The sequence below is a fragment of the Sciurus carolinensis genome, chromosome 1 (genome assembly GCF_902686445.1).
Source record: "Sciurus carolinensis chromosome 1, mSciCar1.2, whole genome shotgun sequence".
NCBI classification, from domain to species: domain Eukaryota; kingdom Metazoa; phylum Chordata; class Mammalia; order Rodentia; family Sciuridae; genus Sciurus; species Sciurus carolinensis.
Window position 1 is genome coordinate 67854437 of NC_062213.1, and position 18886 is coordinate 67873322.

General features: G+C 34.7%; 1 protein-coding gene, 1 non-coding gene and 1 pseudogene across 2 annotated transcripts in view; 2 read left to right on the top strand and 1 right to left on the bottom strand.

Annotated features, from left to right (window-relative positions):
* The window catches only part of Mcmdc2 (minichromosome maintenance domain containing 2), a 29604-nt gene extending 13746 nt beyond the window's left edge, over window positions 1-15858 (bottom strand). The window contains exons 1-10 of the mRNA XM_047558869.1: window positions 15827-15858; window positions 14775-14853; window positions 13770-13955; window positions 13548-13678; window positions 13413-13472; window positions 9953-10148; window positions 9497-9619; window positions 9172-9276; window positions 5638-5763; window positions 3500-3737 (exon numbers count right to left, since the gene is read on the bottom strand). Of these exons, the coding sequence (XP_047414825.1) occupies window positions 3500-3737; window positions 5638-5763; window positions 9172-9276; window positions 9497-9619; window positions 9953-10148; window positions 13413-13472; window positions 13548-13678; window positions 13770-13863 (1073 nt within the window). The 5' untranslated portion in view covers window positions 13864-13955; window positions 14775-14853; window positions 15827-15858. The remainder of the gene's footprint in view (window positions 1-3499; window positions 3738-5637; window positions 5764-9171; window positions 9277-9496; window positions 9620-9952; window positions 10149-13412; window positions 13473-13547; window positions 13679-13769; window positions 13956-14774; window positions 14854-15826) is intronic.
* Window positions 5005-5113, top strand: LOC124968429 (U6 spliceosomal RNA). The gene has a single exon (XR_007105719.1). It is a non-coding gene; the product is annotated as a U6 spliceosomal RNA (small nuclear RNA).
* On the top strand, window positions 11260-13653 carry LOC124988319 (proteasome maturation protein-like; annotated as a pseudogene).
* Window positions 15859-18886: the final 3028 nt, after the last annotated feature.

Genomic DNA, 18886 nt, shown 5'->3' on the forward strand with positions numbered 1-18886 from the left:
AATTTAAAAATTGATTTTATTTCTACATATCTATAGCAAATGATTGAAAATGAAATGAAAATATTATTACATTTTTGGTTTTTTAAAATTATTTATTATTTATTTTTATTATTTATTTATTTTTATTTTTTATTTTTAACAAAATATATGTTAATTTAACAAAATATATAATTTACAAATGTTTACAAAATATTGCTGAGAGAAATTAGACCTAAATAAATGGAAAGCTATACCACATTTATGGATTAAAATATTTAATATTTTTAAGATGTAAATTCTCTTCAAAATTAATTTGTAAGTTAAATGCAGTAGCAATCAAAATCAAAATCCTTAAAAGCTTTTTCTTTGATGGGGGGATGTTGGTATTAACATTGATTCTAAATTTTATAAGAAAATGCAAAGACCCTAAAATAATTTTTAAAGTTTTGAAAACAAAGATTAAGGTTGCATCATCTGGTTTCAAGACTGAATACAGAACCATAATAATCAAGGCAGTGCACTATTGACATAAGCATAGACAAACAGACCAAACCAACAGAGAATAGAGTTCAAATAGTTCAATTTTATATTCAATTTCTACCCAGTTAAACTAATTTTCAACAATGGTACCAAAACAGGGCTGGGGCTATAGCTCCCACCCTGGATACTCAAACCCTTTCCCCTGCAAAAAGACACAAACAAAAATGGGGGAAAGGAAGATCTTATCAAAAGATGATGTAGAAAAATAAGACAATGCTTTGGAAAAATATTAATCTTTATTTCTACCTCATACTATATACAAAAGTTGACTTGATATAGATAAAAGACCTAATATAAAAGCTAAGATTATTATAATGCTTCTAGAAGAAAGCATTTTTTAAAATCTTCATGAAGTCAGCCCCTATAACCACCCCTATAATCCCAGCTACTCAGGAGACTTAGGCACAAGGATCTTCATTTCGAGATCAACCTGGGCAACTTAGCGAGACCGGTCTCAAAATATAAAATGAAGTGAAATGAAATGAAATGAAATGAAATGAAATGAAATAAAATAAATGGGGATGTAGCTTAGTGGTAGAGTACCTCTGGGTTCAATCTCTAGTATCACAAACAAAATAAACAAAACAAAACTTCATGAGCTTGAGGTAGGCAAAGATTTCTTAAACAAAACTCAGAAAACATGAAACATAAAAGAAAAGAATAAACTGAACTTCATCAAAATAAAAGTTCTGCCCAAAATTTCTTTAAAATTTTTAAGAAAACTCTTAAAAAACATGGTTTAGAATGGGAGAAAATTTCATACTACATATATGTGACAAAGGACACTCATTGAGAATAATCCAACTAAAAAGTGAGCAAAGAATTTGAACAAATAATTTTAAAAAGATACATGAGCCAAGTGTGGTGGCACACACCTGTAATCCCAGTGGCTCGAGAGGCTGAGGTAGGAGGATTGACAGTTCAAAGCCAGCAAAAGCGAGGTGCTAAGCAACTCAGTGAGACCCTGTCTCTAAATAAAATACAAAATAGGGCTGGGATGTGGCTCAATGGTCAAGTGCCCCTGAGTTTAACCCCAGGTACCCACCCCCCAAAAAAGATATATGAATGGCCAATGAACACAAGAAAAAGTTTAAATGAGTTGTCATTATGGAAATGCAGCTAAGAACCGCAGGACACCACTTTACATCTACTAGAACAGCTAAAATGAAAAAGACTGTTAAGAAAAAAAAGAAGAAGAAGAAAATGACTGTCAACATCAAATATTGGTGAGGATGGGGACAAAGAAAACTCTTACATTGTTGTTGGAAATGTAAAATAGCACACACACTTTGGAAAACTGTCAGTTTCATATAAAGTTAAATATCCAATTACCTTATGACCCAGGAATTCCACCCCTAGGCATTTATCTAAGATAAAAAAAAATATGCCCACAAAAAGACATATTTAAGAATGTTTACAGCAGGACTAGGAGTATAGCTAAGTGGTAGAGCATTTGACTAACATGTGCAAGACCTAGCACCAGAAAAAAAAAGAATGGTTACATCAGATTTATTCATAATAGTCAAAACATGCAAAACCCAAATGTCCACCACTGGGAGTATAGATAAATAAATTGTGGCATATTCACATAATGAAGTAATAATAATAATAATAATAATAATAATAATAAACTACTGATACAATTGAATCAATCTTACTGATTACTCATTATATTGAGCAAGAAAAACTATACACCAAAGAGTGTGCTCTGTGTGGTTCCCTATATATGAAGTTCAAGAATAGGAAAATTATTCTATGGTAACAGAAATCACCTGTGGAAATAGGAATTGGAAGAGAGAGACAAATTTCTAGAGTGATGAAAATAGTTTTATTATGGTTATGGTTATAGGAGCATATGCATTTGTCAGAACTCATTGTTTTAAGTAATAATATTATCTAATTATTTTACTATATATAAATTTTACCTGAAAACAAACAAAAATCATGTTTCTCATACAGCCCCAAATACCATAAAAAAGGCAGACTGATTACAAACAGAAAAAGAGACAAAGGTCTTAATTTCCAACAGGTGTCACAACTCAATATAAAACAGATAATTTAATAGAAAAAATTGACAATGGTCAAGAACAGGAAGTTTGTAGAAAAATAACACAGTGCTTAATAAGCTCTAAATTATGCTAAAGTTTATTTCCAATTAAAGAAATACAAATTAAAATACCATTTTCACCCATCAGATGGCAAAATTTAAAAGTATGACAATACTCAGAGTTGGTGAGGCTCTGAGGAAGCTTTAAATACTCTCATGCTCTATGAGTGGAAGAATAAATTGGTGCAATCTGTAGCACTTAACAACAAATTTACATTGTCAGTAATGGTTTAATTTTAGTGAAACTTCATCTGTTTGATTAACGTTAATTTGAATTTTTAAAAAATTTAACTTCATTCTATAAATTTATATTTGATTAGAATTACATAAAAGATATTAATGTAGAGACTTTATTTCCAGCTTCATGAACATTTAAGTAACCTGTTTTTTAAAAGGTACTTGCTAATAGGAGCCCCAAAATGCTGAATAGAGGCTTATTCCAATGCTGCCCCCCAAATAAACCACAATAATCTTGACATTTTTTTTATAGCCTCATCTGAATGAATTTGTAAGAAAATAATATGAAAATGGCTTGTTGGTTCCTAGTAAGATTATTTAAAAAGAAAAACAAGGTATAAAAGCAGGACACTGAGCTAGGGAATGGGGAGTGGGGGAAGCCTGGGAAAGATGCATTCATTTGCATTCAGTAGAGGTTTGACTGGGGATATTGGTTAAAACTTTGAGTGGTTAGATTCTCAAAATATTAAAGCAGCTATACCAATGTTCAATTCATGTTTCAAAAGTTCTGAACTTCATTGATAAAAACTGATTTAAACACTTAGATACTCATCTTGGAATAATACTTATGGTAAGGATTTATACAATTCTGTTACCAGTTTATAATTTGGGAAAGTTCATTACACATCATTTTACCTGTCTACAAGTAGAGTATCACTTGTTATAATTAAAATATCCAGGCAATCTTCTAGTTCCTTGTTACGGTCACTTGTCTGTACTAGACTCATCAACAAACAGAGTTTGAGTAAATTGTAAGTCCCAGGAGGAACAATTTGTGATGCAAAGATATTGGCAAGTATTGCTGTAAACTTCCAGCATGAGCTAGAAGTCAAGGAGAGGAGACATCTGAAGTTGTCACTAATTCCTGAAGGAACTGAAGGTAACAAACAAAACAAAACAAAACAAACATTATAGACATTTGATTCCACTTATTCAAATTTTATGAAATTATCGCTCTATTAATGATGCCATATTCAAATTTTTATATTAAGTTATGAGTGGAGGTAATGCTTATCTATCATTTCTATCTCAGAGAATGCAAAAATAATAAAGTAGTCACCTCATTGTGTTCACATAACTTGTCTATGGGTTGAAGGCAAATCTCTCATTCCCCTAAGACATAAATGAGCAAAGCAGATCTTGGGATTCCTGAATTGCTGAATATGATCCTAAATTTCTGTGTCTGAAATAATATCACCTTCTGTGAGGACTAATGAGAAAAATGAGAACTACTGGAATATTGTGGTTTAAAGGAAAGATTTATATTCCACTAGTTCGAAAGCACTGTCTTACAGTATATTGTAATATTCTAGATCTTCTCCACCACCTCACTCTTTCCAGCTCCTGAAAAGGGTAAGTGATTTATCCATTTGGTAAGTTTGGGAGGAACAGCTGTGCATGAATAACCCAATCCCTTTCTCCTTTCTCTTGGGCTGCCAGCATAGATTTCATCATAATTTCCTGTATTCTCCCATCCTCATGGACTAAAAGATGCCTATCTTAGTCTAGATCTTGCCACATGTGACTGGTTAAATCTGTATAATTCTGGAGTACAGCATAAGAAAGCATACTTTTCCACCTACAAATAAGTCATGTTCTGCTATCAAAATCCATAAATCTTGAAATATTTCACAGTTGAAAATATAAAAAGGTCACTAAACTCTCTGTGGTCTATCAATGCTTGCTTTCCTCAACATTTTTGTTCTTTTAAGTTTTCTCTTCAAGATAAATTGAGGTATCTAGAATCTACTTATATTCAAAGTCAACTTGGGTCTCTATTACTACAGATGGTTACTTTAGAATTTCAAAAAAATTCTACTCTACTCAAGATTTAATTATCCTTTCCTTTATTTACATATTTGTGAACCAAGTTTAAAAAGTAGGCCTGCTTTCTATTACAAAAATAGAATATACATAATATAAATAATATGATATAATATAAACATAACATATTTATATTTATAAATATAAATTATGTTGAAGCCCTTACAGGAAATTTTTAGTAATAAAGGTGATATTTTGACCCCCATCTGACTTTATCTGTTTTCTTATTTCTGAATTCAGATAAGAAAATGGGTGTTATTTTTTTGAGCTCTCTTTCTCAGTCATTTTCTATTTCCTTAGCTAGAAATAAAAGGCACTGCTGCACACTTTGGCAGCACATACACCAAAACTGAAATGATACAAAGAAGAGTAGTATGGCTCTTGGGCAAGGATGACATGCAAATCTGTGAAATGTTCCATATTAAGATAATAAATGAACTAAATAAAAGGTACTGTAGAAAAACTCTTGGACTAATCTCTAACTCTTGGCATCCTGAAACCTCTTTCTTACTGCTAATTATAAAAAAATCAAAATAACTTAAACAAATTTTTTTTGAGACGGTCTGGCTCTGTGTTGCCCAGGTTGGCCTCCCATTCCTGGGCTCAATTGATCCTCCTGCCTCAGTGTCTCAAATAGCTGAGATTATAGGTGTGTGCCACTTTACTTGGTTCAAAATAATATTTAACTCAAAGGAAGGGGTACTGCCTGACAGAAAATTGTACATTATCCCGTTTTATTTCCTCCATAGAAATTTTTGTCAGAAATTATCTTATTGATTAGTTTACATTTTACTGACAATCTACTGTATGATTTAAGAGTAGGAACTTTGTCCTGTTTACAACCATATCCCTACTGTTTAGATGAGTGCCCAGAATAAAGGCAAACAATATTTATTTGCTGAACAAATGTATTTAAATTTAAGTGTTTGTTAATATACGATTTTCCTTACCTTTTAGATTGCAAAGAGTGATGCTATTTGCTTCTATACAGACAGTAGTTTGTGAGGTTTTGACACAGGTTGGAATTCCAATAATTTTATACTCATTTCCTATGTTCATTTTATTCACTAATTCATCTAGAATGATCAGGGGAAAATAATATTCACTAAATGAAACTTGTACATGATCCAGTAACAATTCAGTAATTGAGTTAGTAATGCAGTATTTACTTTTGTTTAGTATAATATTCATAAACAATGGAACCAATAACATAAACTAAGGCAATTTTATTGCTGATAAATTTTGATACTTGGCTGCAATAAGAATTAACTTCAAGAAGCAGGTGACATGGCAACTAGATATCCTCCTATAATACAATCAAGAAAAAAAGATAATTCTATATAAGATGAAATATCTTTTCCTTAAATGATAAGCAATGTTAATAAAAATGATCTTATAAGTGATAACATTATTTGGGAAAAAGTAATTGTAAAAGGTACCGTTTACTTACTGTTTACAATATTTGTAAGGTACTTATATGTGTATTATGTAATTGTAAACTGTAAAGTAGATATTCTTATCTCCATTTTATACATGAAGAACTCAGAGGCTAAGTGACTTGCACAAGCCTAAATAACTAGTAAGTGGCAGAACTGAAATTCATATCGAGTTCAGCCTTCCTCCAAAGTCTATACTTTTACATTAGGCTAGGTTCTTGTCTTATACCCACAGATTGGGCAGAGCTTTTGCATGCATTCAATGTTTATTTTTTTTAAATGTAATATCTTAATCTTCCATTCCATAGTTAGAAATTGATTGGTTGTAAAGCTATGAAAAAACGGTTTACAAGGAGGAGCAAGGGTTAAATTTTCTCTGGATAGAAGATAGAACAGTGATCTCCCACCCTCTTAGCTCCAGAGAGCATACTGGTGTACCCTGCAGACCTGAAAGGGAAGAATCAGGCTAAAATAACTGAAAAAATAAGTCAAAACAAACACTAAAACCTCTAAACTAATCAACAACCAACCAACCAACCAACTAACCAACCAGACAAACAAACAAAAAAGGACTAAAGAAATGAATGAATTACTAGAGGAAAACAAAACAGAAACTATTATCTCTCTAAATGAATAAATTTTCAACAGATACATGGAATCAGTTTGGTGGGTGTATCCTGAGGTCACAGAAAGATCAAGAGGAAGGCAAGGAAGCTGCCTGGGTATCTTTTCTGAATGTCAACCCCAAAAGGCCTGCTTTATTCATTTAATTTTTATAGTTTTATTTGGGTTCTTTGGAAGAGTTTAGAGAAAATGTTTTCTTCTAAAATGCAAGCTGAATAGTGTTTTATTCGACTTTTTCATTGCTGTAACCAAAAGACCTACCAAGAACAACTTAAAGGAAAAAAAGTTTATTTTGGTTCACAGTTTTAGAAGTTCAGTCCATGGTCTGTAATTCCATAGATCTGGGCTGGAGGTGAGCCAGAACATCATGGTGGAAAGGCATGGCAGAGGAAGGTAGTTCAGATCATGGCAACCAGGAAGTAGAAAGAGAGTTCTGCTCACCAACGACAAAATATAAACCCCAAAGGCACACTCCCAGTGACCTACTTCTGCCAGCCACACTCGACCTGCCTATAGTTACTGCCCAGTCAATCCATATCTGTGAATTAATCTACTGATTAGATTACACCTCTCATAATCTAATCATTTCACCTCTGAATATTCTTGCATTGCCACACACATGAGCTTGTGGGGGACATTATATCTAAACCATAAGAGATAGCTACTCATATTTCTATATTGAAACGTATGGCTTGTATGCATATGAATATATGTAATATAATGAAGTGGTTAAAAACACAGACTTTGGACTGGGGTTGTGGCTTAGTGGTAGAGTGCTTGCTTAGCTCATGTGAGGCACTGGATTTGATCCTTAGCACTACGTAAAAATAAATAAATAAATGAAGGTATTGTGTCCATCTACAACTAAAATTTTTTAAAAATTAAAATAACAGGGCTGAGGCTGTGGCCCAGTGGCAGAGTGCTTCCCTAGCATGTGTGAGGCACTGGGTTCGAGTCTCAGCACCACATACAGATAAATAAAAATAAAGGTCCACCTACAACTAAAAAAAAATATTAAAAAAAAAAAATTAAAATAACAACAACACAGACTTTGAGACCAATTGCATGATTCTGAATCTTGGCTTGCAATTTACTAGCTGTGCGACCTTGGATAAGTTACTGTACCATTCTGTGCCTCAGCATCCACATTATAAAACAGAGGTAATAATAGAATCTACTTATAGGGTGCTCTGACTAAATAAGTTAGTATATGTAAGAATGCCTGGCACACAGTAATTGCTATATAAAAATTATTATTATTATTTATTTATTTATTTATTTATTTATTTTTGTGGTGCTGGGGATTGAACCCAGGGCCTTGTGCTTGCAAGGCAAGCACTCTACCAACTGAGCTATCTCCCCAGCCCCTATAAAAATTATTTATTATCATCTGGGCTTTCATCCTTCTCAGATCATGGGGAAAAGAGTTCTTGTTTGAATCCCAACTCTTCTAATTCCCGTGTTTCCTGTATATGGTTTACCAAGATTTCTCTTTCTGAACAGTTTAAATTCTCCAATTTTAGCCAGAAGAAAAGGTAGAGCCCCATTCTTATTTTCAATTTTGGCTTCTGAATGAAGACTTAATGATTCCTTAATAATGATTTTCTCCTTTGTGGCAGACTGTCTTCTCATGGGTACTTATTGATGCAGTTAGTCATTTGTGAATGCTTATTCATTTATTTAACAAATACTTATTGAGTTTTTACTATGCAAAATAAGAAACAAAAGTCGTATCTATTTTCATGAAACTTACATTCTAAAACAATAACCCCAACATTAACATAAGACATATACACATAGAATAATGGAAGATCATTATCTTAAAATGACTGTGACCCTGGGACTTAGTATAACATTTGGGACACTGCAGATGCTAATATATATATATATCTTTTTTTTGAAATACTTTCTTAGATGTTGATAGACCTTTATTTTTATTCATTTATTTATATGTGGTGCTGAGAATTGAACCCAGTGCCTCACACATGCTAGGCAAGCGCTCTGCCACTGAGCCACAATCCCAGTCCCGCTAATATATTTTTAAGTGAATGTTGTATGCCTGAATGAACAATTGATACATTAACTAAATGAGACTCTTTAAAAAAATTCTCAAGAAGAAAGATGACAATTTGTGTGCAGGTGTGTGGGTGGGGGATACTGAGAATTGAACCCCAGGGCACTGAACCACTGAGGGCATTCCCCAGCCCTTTTTATTTTTTATTTTGAGACATGGTCTCACTAAGTTGCCTGGGCTGACCTCGGACTTGCAATCTTCCTGTCTCAGCCCCACGAGTTGCTGAAATTATAGGTGTATACCACTATGTCAGACAAGATGACAATTTTTAAGCCACAGAAGTACATATAAGCATACACTAGTCAAGTCCACATTTTATAGAAATTTGAGTTCAAATAGAATTTACATACCTCTTAGGAAAATTGTAAGTGATTGAAACCTAAATGACTGGGCTTTTGAATGTCCTTGAAAAGCATGAAGTGCTTTTGTAGTAATTATTTCAACTACCTGTTTATCTTTAGGCAAAGAACAAAACAAATTAATTATTAGACTATATATTCAGGTTAGTTTTTACATTAAAATATCAGAAAAATTTTTTTTCATGGTCAAGGATAGAACTCAGGACCTTGCACATGCTAGCTCTACCATAAAGCTCTGCCACTGAGCTAAATTCCCAACACCTATATCACTCAATATTTTGAAAATTATAATTACAAAATGTAAGTGCATTTTTACCACCAAGCACTCTAAATTTTCTGTCTTCTTGGAGTGAAGATGAACATAGATTACACAAAAAGTCATTTCTTACTGTTGCAGATTCTGTAGCACCAGGCACATGTACTCTTATATATTGAAATCCTGAAAGAAAACAGTGGTAAACTAAACTTGCTTCCAAATTTACCTAATTTTGATCAATATTGGTCTAATTAAGGGATATTTAATTCAGTTTGCACTCAGATTCAGAGTAGACTAATTGTTCACTGCATGGCTGTTTCTGGCCCAACACTGTGCTGACACTGGTAATACTGACGCTAAACACAATTTCTATTGAAGATTATGCAAATTAAACTTATAAACATTAGGAGATACCTATTTTTCCCATTTAGTCTACTTTGTAAATGATTATAAATGTTAAGATTAAAGAATAAAAATAAATTGTTTAATCTTTCAACTTTTCATTTTAATATTTACCTTTTGAAAAAGGACAGGTTTCATCTGAACAAAGGAATCTTGCACCTTGGGTATACTTGGTTACAGTTGTTATTGCAATCACAATTCCTTGCATCATATAAAATCTCTGAGATGTATAATCAAGTGGAAACTCACAAAGATCAAGACAATAACTTGGCAGGAAAGGTAAGTGTGTTAATTTCAGCACTATATTAATCTGATAAGAACAAAAGAATATTATTAATAAAAATTACAGATTCAATTGAACTTGCATTATGACATAATAAGTACATTTCAAAGTAAGACAAGTAAGAGATTTGTTAGTGTTAGGAACCAAAAAATTTTAAAAAATTTTTATTTTTAGTTGTAGATGAACACAATACCTTTATTTTATTTATTTACTTTTATGCAGTGCTGAGGATCAAACTCAGTGCCTTTCACATGCTAGGTAAGTGCTCTACCACTGAGCTACACCCCCCAGCCCAGGAACCAAAATTTTGCCTGAGAGTAAAGAGAGTCAAAATTATAGAAAGAAAAATCTTATAACCTAATATTTTAATTGAAAATATGATAAACTCATTTTTTCTCCTTAAGAATATACATTTCCTGTGTCCACTGAAAAAGAATTTTAAAATAATGTTAATCCAATAGCAAAGAACACTACTAGTGCCCAAAATGTGATCACTAAATGTTGTTTCTCACTTAAAGGAACCAGGGCTCTTTAAGGGAGATGGTTGATTCCAGGTCTGGGACAGAAAATATACCAGTTGGAGTTGGTGCATCTTATGCCAGAAATGAAGGGAGTCATAAAAAATATTAATGGTATGTGTCAAAAGAACATAGGAGCAAACTTGAAGGAACTCCTAAAGATTAAAGGTATGATAGTGTAAGAATCAAAATGATAACAGATTCATTAAAACATATGAAATATATTAAAAATTCATGAGTTTCTCATATTTAAACAAAGAAAAAACAATATTGGTCATAATTGGAGGCTGAATTCAACTCATTACCCTCTGAAACTTTATAAAGAATCAGACATATATCTCACTTTTCCTGTACAAATCATGTTTTAGAATAATCAAATAGTTTGATAAAATAAAATTTCTTTTGTTGAATAATTTCAGAAAAATGCTAAAATTAGAAAAATCGCTTTTTTTTTTTTTTTTGCAAATTCATGTGAAATGATGGCTTCTAAGTATTTTAAAACCATTAGGTGAATGTTAACAGGAAAGTCTGCAATGGAGGGATCCAAATAACATCGCCACCGATCCATTGTGACATTGCCAAAAGTGGGACAACTTTATATGCTCCTGATAAAGCGCAATATGGAATGTATGATGCTATATTAAAGTTATATGAATCTGAATCTAAACCCTTAAAGCAAAATTCTATTTTAGATACATAAGATATAGGAGAAAAAGTACCACAAGAAAGTAATGCCATAGGACTTGGATCTCAACTAAAAGACAGTATTCCAGTTTCGAAACTTTCAGTAAGTGGGTCTTTTGAAAGTCATGATCTTCTTTGGAAAGGTTTTTCTTGTGTGAAAAATGAACTTTTGCCCAGTCATCCTCTTTAATTATCAGAAAAAAAAAACTCTAGCTCAACTAAGATAAAATGAATTTTTCCACACTGAGAAACATTCAATTTGCTCCTCTAAAATTACAAATGGAATTTAAGGCAGTGCAGTAGGTTCAGTGTCTTCCATTTCTTTCAAGCTCAAACCTGTCCCTGGATATTTTGAGGGGTAATGATGAGACTATTGGATTTGAAGATATGCTTAATGATTCATCTCAAAGTGAACTAACAGGCGAACCACATTCGATGGTGGAATCTAAACTCGGTTTATTGTAAGATTGTGTGCTGTTCATGAATCAGAGGGACTGCATCTTGTTATAGTTGTCTATTTGTTATAATTCAATATATTCAACATTGAAAGTACTGACAAATGAGAGTCTACCTAAATAGTATGTGTGATTATTTGAAATTAATTGAGTTTTCAATTTATGACCATGTGACAGTTGAAAGCACTAAAGGAAGATGATTTTAAAACTCCTAATTTATAGTAAAACCATAGCTTTTTTGTTATTCAAAATTATTTTTCAGGAATATTATACATTGTCACCAGGTTCTAATTCAACTTACTTTCTAGATATTCCATAAGTTTAATTTTAAAAAAATCAAAGCAACATCTTTCAGAATAAACATTTGTAATTAATTTCAATGACAGCACTTCAGAATGAGTACAGAAGATATTTATCATGCTTCAGTATAGTCTGTGTTATAGTGATGGTATTTTAGAATTACAGCTATTCTTTGATTCTTTTATGATGGAAAGTATATTTCAAGAGTTTTCATTTTGCCTTTAAGTGAAAAAGCAAAGTAACCAACAGATGTAGATTAAACTCTTGTACTTCATGGATTTAATATGTATTTGATATATGAGCAAACAACACTATTAAAGAATAGTAAAACTCATTTTTATATACACTGTGCATCCCTGAACAAGTTTCCTAATAATTTGTTTCAAGCAATTTTCACCTTGATTACTCTTCTTATAAAGTGTTCTTTATGAACCTGCTTTATAAAAATTAAAGATTTTTAGAACATTAAAAAAAATCAGATAAATCCAGATTATGTAACATTTCATAAGACAAATTAACTCATTTCTTCAAAAAGGGAAGGAAAGGGAATGTCTCTAGATACTTAGTGGGATATAAAAACCAATAATAATGTATGAACCTTGTTTTGATACTGATTTGAACAAACTAACTGAATGACGCTAGGGTAATATTGGGCAAATTTAAGTACAGACTGGATATTGGATGATATCAAAGAATTATTATTACTTTTGAAAGGGGTGATGATGGCATTGCAGTTATGTAGGAAAAAAGTCCATAATACTTCGAAGTCGATACTGAAGTATGTAGGGGTAAAATAATAGAACATCTGGAATTTGCTTTAAAATATTTTGGATAAAAACAGATGCTGCAGACACAGTGGTATATGCCTGTAATAAAGTCAATTTGGGAGCTGAAGCTGGAAGACTGCAAGTTCAAGGCCAGTCTCAGCAATTTAGCAAGGTCCTAAGCAACTTAGTGAGACTGTTTCAAAATAAAAAATAAAAAGGGCTGGGGATGTAGCTCAGTGGTAAAGAGTCCCTAGGTTTAGTCCCGTACAAAAAAAAAAAAAAAAAAGTTGCCATATGACAAAATATTTTAACACTGAATTTGAGCAACAGATATAAGAGAGTTCACTAATTCTTTCCTTTTGGGTATGTTTGAAATGATTTATTATAAAAATGTTTAATTGTATAAGTGATAACATAGGAAATAATGATGCATATTTAAGATTTTATTGAACTTTGAGAATGTATTATACCTTTTAACAAAAAGTATGCATATAAAAATATAAAATTAACAAGTCATCTTGAAAGTGTGCCCATGAGTTTTCTTTATTAAAGTTAATTAAAACTTACTTGAGTTTCAGTCTGTAATTGTCCAATTAATGAGAGAGTCTTAACAGCAATAAAACAAACCTGTGATTTCAAACAAACATACAGATTACTGAAAATAAAAGTATTGGCATAAAAGTCTTTCTTTCTTTAACTTACTGATTGAAAAACTTGAGCAGCTTTTAATGGGTAGTGTAAAATGTGATTTCCAAGTTCAGCATATAATTCAACGACATCAGAAGGATTTATTAAAATATTGAATCGATAGACAGCACAACTTTGTTTTGAATCTGTGAAAATACACAAACGTCTAAGTCTGGATAGTTATATGTAGAAATATATTTGAAAATTTCTAACATAAATCGTCTTTGTTGAACATACCATTATAGTGCTTGCAATCATCTATAAACTTTTGGAGACCTCCACTTCTGTCAAGATAGATAAGGGCTGCCTCTTTCATTTTTAGATTTGACATTTTCTCCTAGTTAATGTTTCTTCTTTACTACTTAAGGAGTAAACCACTAGCTACTGATAATGATTACAGATGGTCAGAAAAGCTGAGAAAACCTAGAGATAAAATAAATTTTACTTTTGAATATCTCTAATAAAACTTTACAAACTATTAAAATTGAGAGTAAAATAAAACTAGGCACATATTCCAACTCTAAAAAATTCCTATATAAAAGGAAACAAAACCTTGTTTTCTTTTGTTAACTTTTTATTTTGGGCAGGGGGAAGGAAGTCCTAGGGATTGAACCCAGAGTCTCACATGCACTAATCTTGTACTCTACTACTCAGCTACACCACTAGCCCCCAAATAACATTTCAATCAACACTCATTATCCTTCACAAGGTAATAAACTTATGATCAAGAGTCCCAAATGTCTTTACAGAGTAGGTACTGTAAGCTCGGGGGCAGGGTTAGTGGCCAAATAAAAGCAAGCAGAAAAGTGGCGGAAGCAAGCTTTATTGGAATTTGGCTGGGGTGTTGGGGTTGGGGGGCAGAATTCCCAGCCCCGCGGTATGGTCAGAGTGGGGAGCCTGAGAAAATCGCATATGGCCCCGGCTGCGGGGGATGGGGTGGGGGGGTGTTCTTTATAGGTGGGAATAGGCAGGGGGGTCCTGCTGAGGGTGAACAGTAAGGGTCAGTAGAGTTTTTCTGCCCGTTTGATTGGTCTTTTTTTGGCGCGCTGCCCTCTGCCTCAGTAGTTTGTTTTTTCTCATATATCGGTTCCAATCCCGACCTACATGTACTCCAAAAATGATTGTTGAAATAAACAATATTGGATGGTGAATTTCTTCTTATAGTCATTGTTTAAAAAATAAAAGTAGTAAAAGTTGTTTCATAATTGAATCTAAATAACAAAGAGTAGAATGAGTACTAACCTAGTAAATTTGAGAAATTAGTTCTTGACTCAGCATTTGTTTAGATGGGAAAATCACCTGACCGGCTTAGTATCTTTACCTAGAAAATGAAGGAATTGTATTAAATGATTAAGACTTTCTTCAGTAAAATCTTGTATTCAGTATTCAACATGTAAAACATTAAACTGTAGTAATAAGTAGAGGGTAAAATATGAAAAAGACAGAAAACAATATATGCCAATACAGTAATTATAATATGTATTAGGAATAAGGATTAAGATTGGATCCTGCCTTTGAGAAGTTGCCGGTTTAGAGAAGTCAGAAATAATGAGTAATACATTTATCCATTTATTTTCAATTATTTATTTGGCATTTACTATTTATTGGCTAACCTATACTAGACACTAGAAATACAAATATGAGTAAAATGTGGTACCTATCTTTCAGAAAGAGTACAATAAGGGAATAATGATATGGAAACAATTACATGACACAAAGAAATATACTCTGACGTTTCACTTCTATGTGATAGTTTCACTTTTCACTGGAAAGTATGAATGTATTAGGGAGTGTGAAAAGAACAAGTATGTTCACAAAATTTGGGGTCATCCTTGTGTATGAGTCAACATTTTCTATTGTTTTAGTACATTTTGATTGAAGATAGTAAGAAGACAGTCACAGAGAAGCAGCTATGAATTCTACTTTAAAGGTGACATTTGGCGGCTGGGGAGATAACTCAGTCAGTAGAGTGCTTGCCTTGCAAGCCCAAGGCCCTGGGTTTGATCCCATTTGGGAGATGAATTGCAGGAGAGGTAAACAAAAGGAAGAGAAATTTTCCCCAGATAGAAGTTAAGATCCCCAACCTCCATTATGAGTTACATACTATTGGATCCACATCCCTACTACCTGGAGTTCAGGCTACTTTCCAGTGAAAAGTGAAACTATCACATAGAAGTGAAACGTCAGAGTATATTTCTTTGTGGCCATAAGTACAATCATCTTAAAGTTTGCTCAGTACATCAATCACATCTTTGCTTTATTATAACATCAGGTTTGCCGGCACTGGCACACACCTGCAATCCCAGGGGCTTGGGGGGCCTAGGCAGGAGGATCTGGAGTTCAAAACCAGTCTCAGCAAAAGTGAGGTGCTAACCAACTCAGTATGACCTTGTCTCTAAATAAAATGCAAAATAGGGCTGGGGATATGGTTCAGTGGTTGAGTGCCCCTGAGTTCAATCACTGGTACACTCCCGAAAAAACAAAAAAAAACTAGGTTTCTGAAGTTGAAGGAAGGGAAGCAATTGATAATGAAATGGTAAAGTTCAAAATGATTATATAAGCAAAAAGAAGCTTACGAGGAAATTTAAAGTAGAGGGAAATTATGATTTCTTAATCAGCTTCTGCTGCCAACGTGGAAAATGAGTTGGAAAAGTCAATTATCAGTTTTTAGCTATTGTAATATTCTTAAGAATATATGGACCAACCTATGTCCTTAAAAACAAAATGTGAAGAATTCTAGAATTTTAAAGATTCCATGCTGGATTTGATAAACACTCCATAAAATGTAGGGGGAAAGGTGTCAGAAGGTAAACGAGTTTTAAATAGGGGTGAATGGGTGCAACTCCTCTAATGGAAATATGAACCCAGGAAGAAACACAAGGAAACAATAAGGAAAAGTTCATTTGAGATATCCTGACTCTGAGGGGCTCTTGGGACGCCTAGATATAAACCCGAGGGGGACCTAAATCAGGACCTGGAATTCCCAAAAGAGCTGGAGCTGAAGTCTGGGTATCATGTGTACCCTGGGGGTGACTTAAGTAGAGGAGAAGACATGCACGCCTATGGGAAAGCATTAAATAAGCCATCAGGGATAAAATTCCAATTCTCTAAGTCTTCCCACGGTCTAAAAACCCAACTATTGGTTCACGTGAATAGGTGCAGATCGAGTCTTCTCTCCTCATCCCCTCAGCGCCAAGGATGAACTGGTGAGAAGACGGCGGCAGGAAGCGCCTCACAAAACCCAAGCAGAAGCGAACCCTGACTCACTGGCGGGGATCGCGAACCCCTCCCAACCACAGCCCTAGAACTGCCCCGGAAGCCGCTCAGCCCAGGTAGTTCGCGCCAGCCCTGGGGTGCCGGCGGGGCGGGGGGTGGCCGCTACCGCGCATGCGTGAACTCCCCACTGACCGTTGGTGGTACGCAGGGGCTGCCGGGACAGCGGACCTCAGGAGCAGGTCCCGCCCCTTCCCCACAGTATTAATTTCCTCACTCTTGCTCCCTCTGCAAGGCAAAGAGACCTGGCTACATTTGGTTTTGTTGTTACTACAGTCCAAAGATGTTGGTGTGTTTTAAAAAACTTAAAAATTTTTCAGCTGGAATGCAAAATGGCACAGTCACGTTGGAAAACATTTCAATAGGTCCATAAGGGACTGTTATAGGCTTAATTTCACTTTGCAAAGTGTCTTCATGTTGTAAAATAAGAATTTACTGAGTTTTAATGCCTGAAAAATATTCCACTGAATAAAAAAGATTGATTTTTTCTATTTGTTCGGAGTTTCTTTTCTTTTTTTGGTGATAAGATTGAACCCAGGTTTTACACTCAGTCAATTATACAGCTTGTCTTTTGAGATGGTGTCTGTGTTGCCAGCTGACCCGAAACTTCTGGGCTCAAGAGATCCTCTTGCCTCAGCCTCCTGAGTAGCTGATACTAGAGGCACGCCACCCTGCCTGTAAAATTAAACAGTTTAAATGGGTCAACTGTATAATAAGTGAATTAAATCACAATAAAACTGTTATCCAAGCCCTACAGTTGGTTCCTCCACTGCTAGTATTACTTGGTACAGTTAACTTACTCCATTGCATTGGGGGAGAGTGGTAGTCAAAGAATGGAGGATTGGATCAGTTTCCATGGGAAGTAATTGAGGTCATCCTGTTGCCAAAATCTTGATCCTTGTCCCTAATGCCAACCCAATAATGAGGACACAATTTATGAGAAAAAGGAAAAAAATTTATCTCTTTGCTACCAAAGGAGAAACAGGGGACTCCTGTCCCAAAGACTGTGATTCTGCCCATCAGCAGAAATAGGGGGCTTTTAAAGAGGGATATAAAGGCTACATTCCACATGTTCTCTGTTGAAGTTTGTAAGGTCAGATGCAGGTGATGAGTTAGGAGTCAGACCAAAAGCAGTTGAACAAGGCTTTATTGGGTTTGGCTCTCGGACAAGATTCACCAGTCCAGGGTGAAGGCCAGGGTAGAGGGCAGGGAAATCCTCGCATGGCTTCAACTGGCTGTTGTCTTTATAGTCCAGAATTGACTGGGGGGGGGGGGTCCTGCTGAGTGACAAGTGGGTGTGAGGTGCCTTTAGGGTTCATCTGCTGGCGTCTGATTGGTTGTTCTTTGGAGTTCGAGAGCTGCCTGATGCCCCTCCCTCATACAGCTGCTTAGACCTCCTTAACATTTTTTTTATGATTTAGGGCACCGTAGTCCATCTGGCTACTTCCTGCTTATTAGGGGGTGTTATGGGAAGAAGGCTCAGATGTGGGTATGGTAGGCAGGCAGATGTTTGGGTGCAAGAGCATTTGGTTGTATGTTTCTCTGGCAACCTTGCTCATGTGATTCCAGATGAACCTGAGAAGACAGGGAGCAATCATTAGTAGGAATCCTATCACTAATATGAGAGTAAAGGATAGGGGTCAGCCAGGTGACAAAAGTGGAGTTTAGCCACCCTGGCCAAGGTTCATTTGATTGTTGTTGCTTCAGCCTTTCACTCAGATGCCTGAGAGTTTCGAAGTTTTTCTTGACTAGCCCAGTTTCACTGATGTAGTAGCAGCATTGTTCTTTTAGGAACAAACATGTACCCCCTTTGTCTGCAATCAGGAGATCTAGTGCTTGACGGTTCTGCAAGAAAAGTTGGGCAATAGATGTAATTTGTCTTTGTAGGGATGCTAAGGAGGCAGCAGATGCCTCTATTGCCTTCTAGAGTTGCTCTTCTAGCTTTTGGGTGGCAGTGACTGCATAACCAAGTCTTCCTGCCCCCAACCTGGAGGCCGTGAGTGATAGGCTAGGGAGAGTTCAACCACCACTGGTAGGAAAATAGCCCCTTGTAAAGTCATCTGGGGGTAGGTGCTTCTATG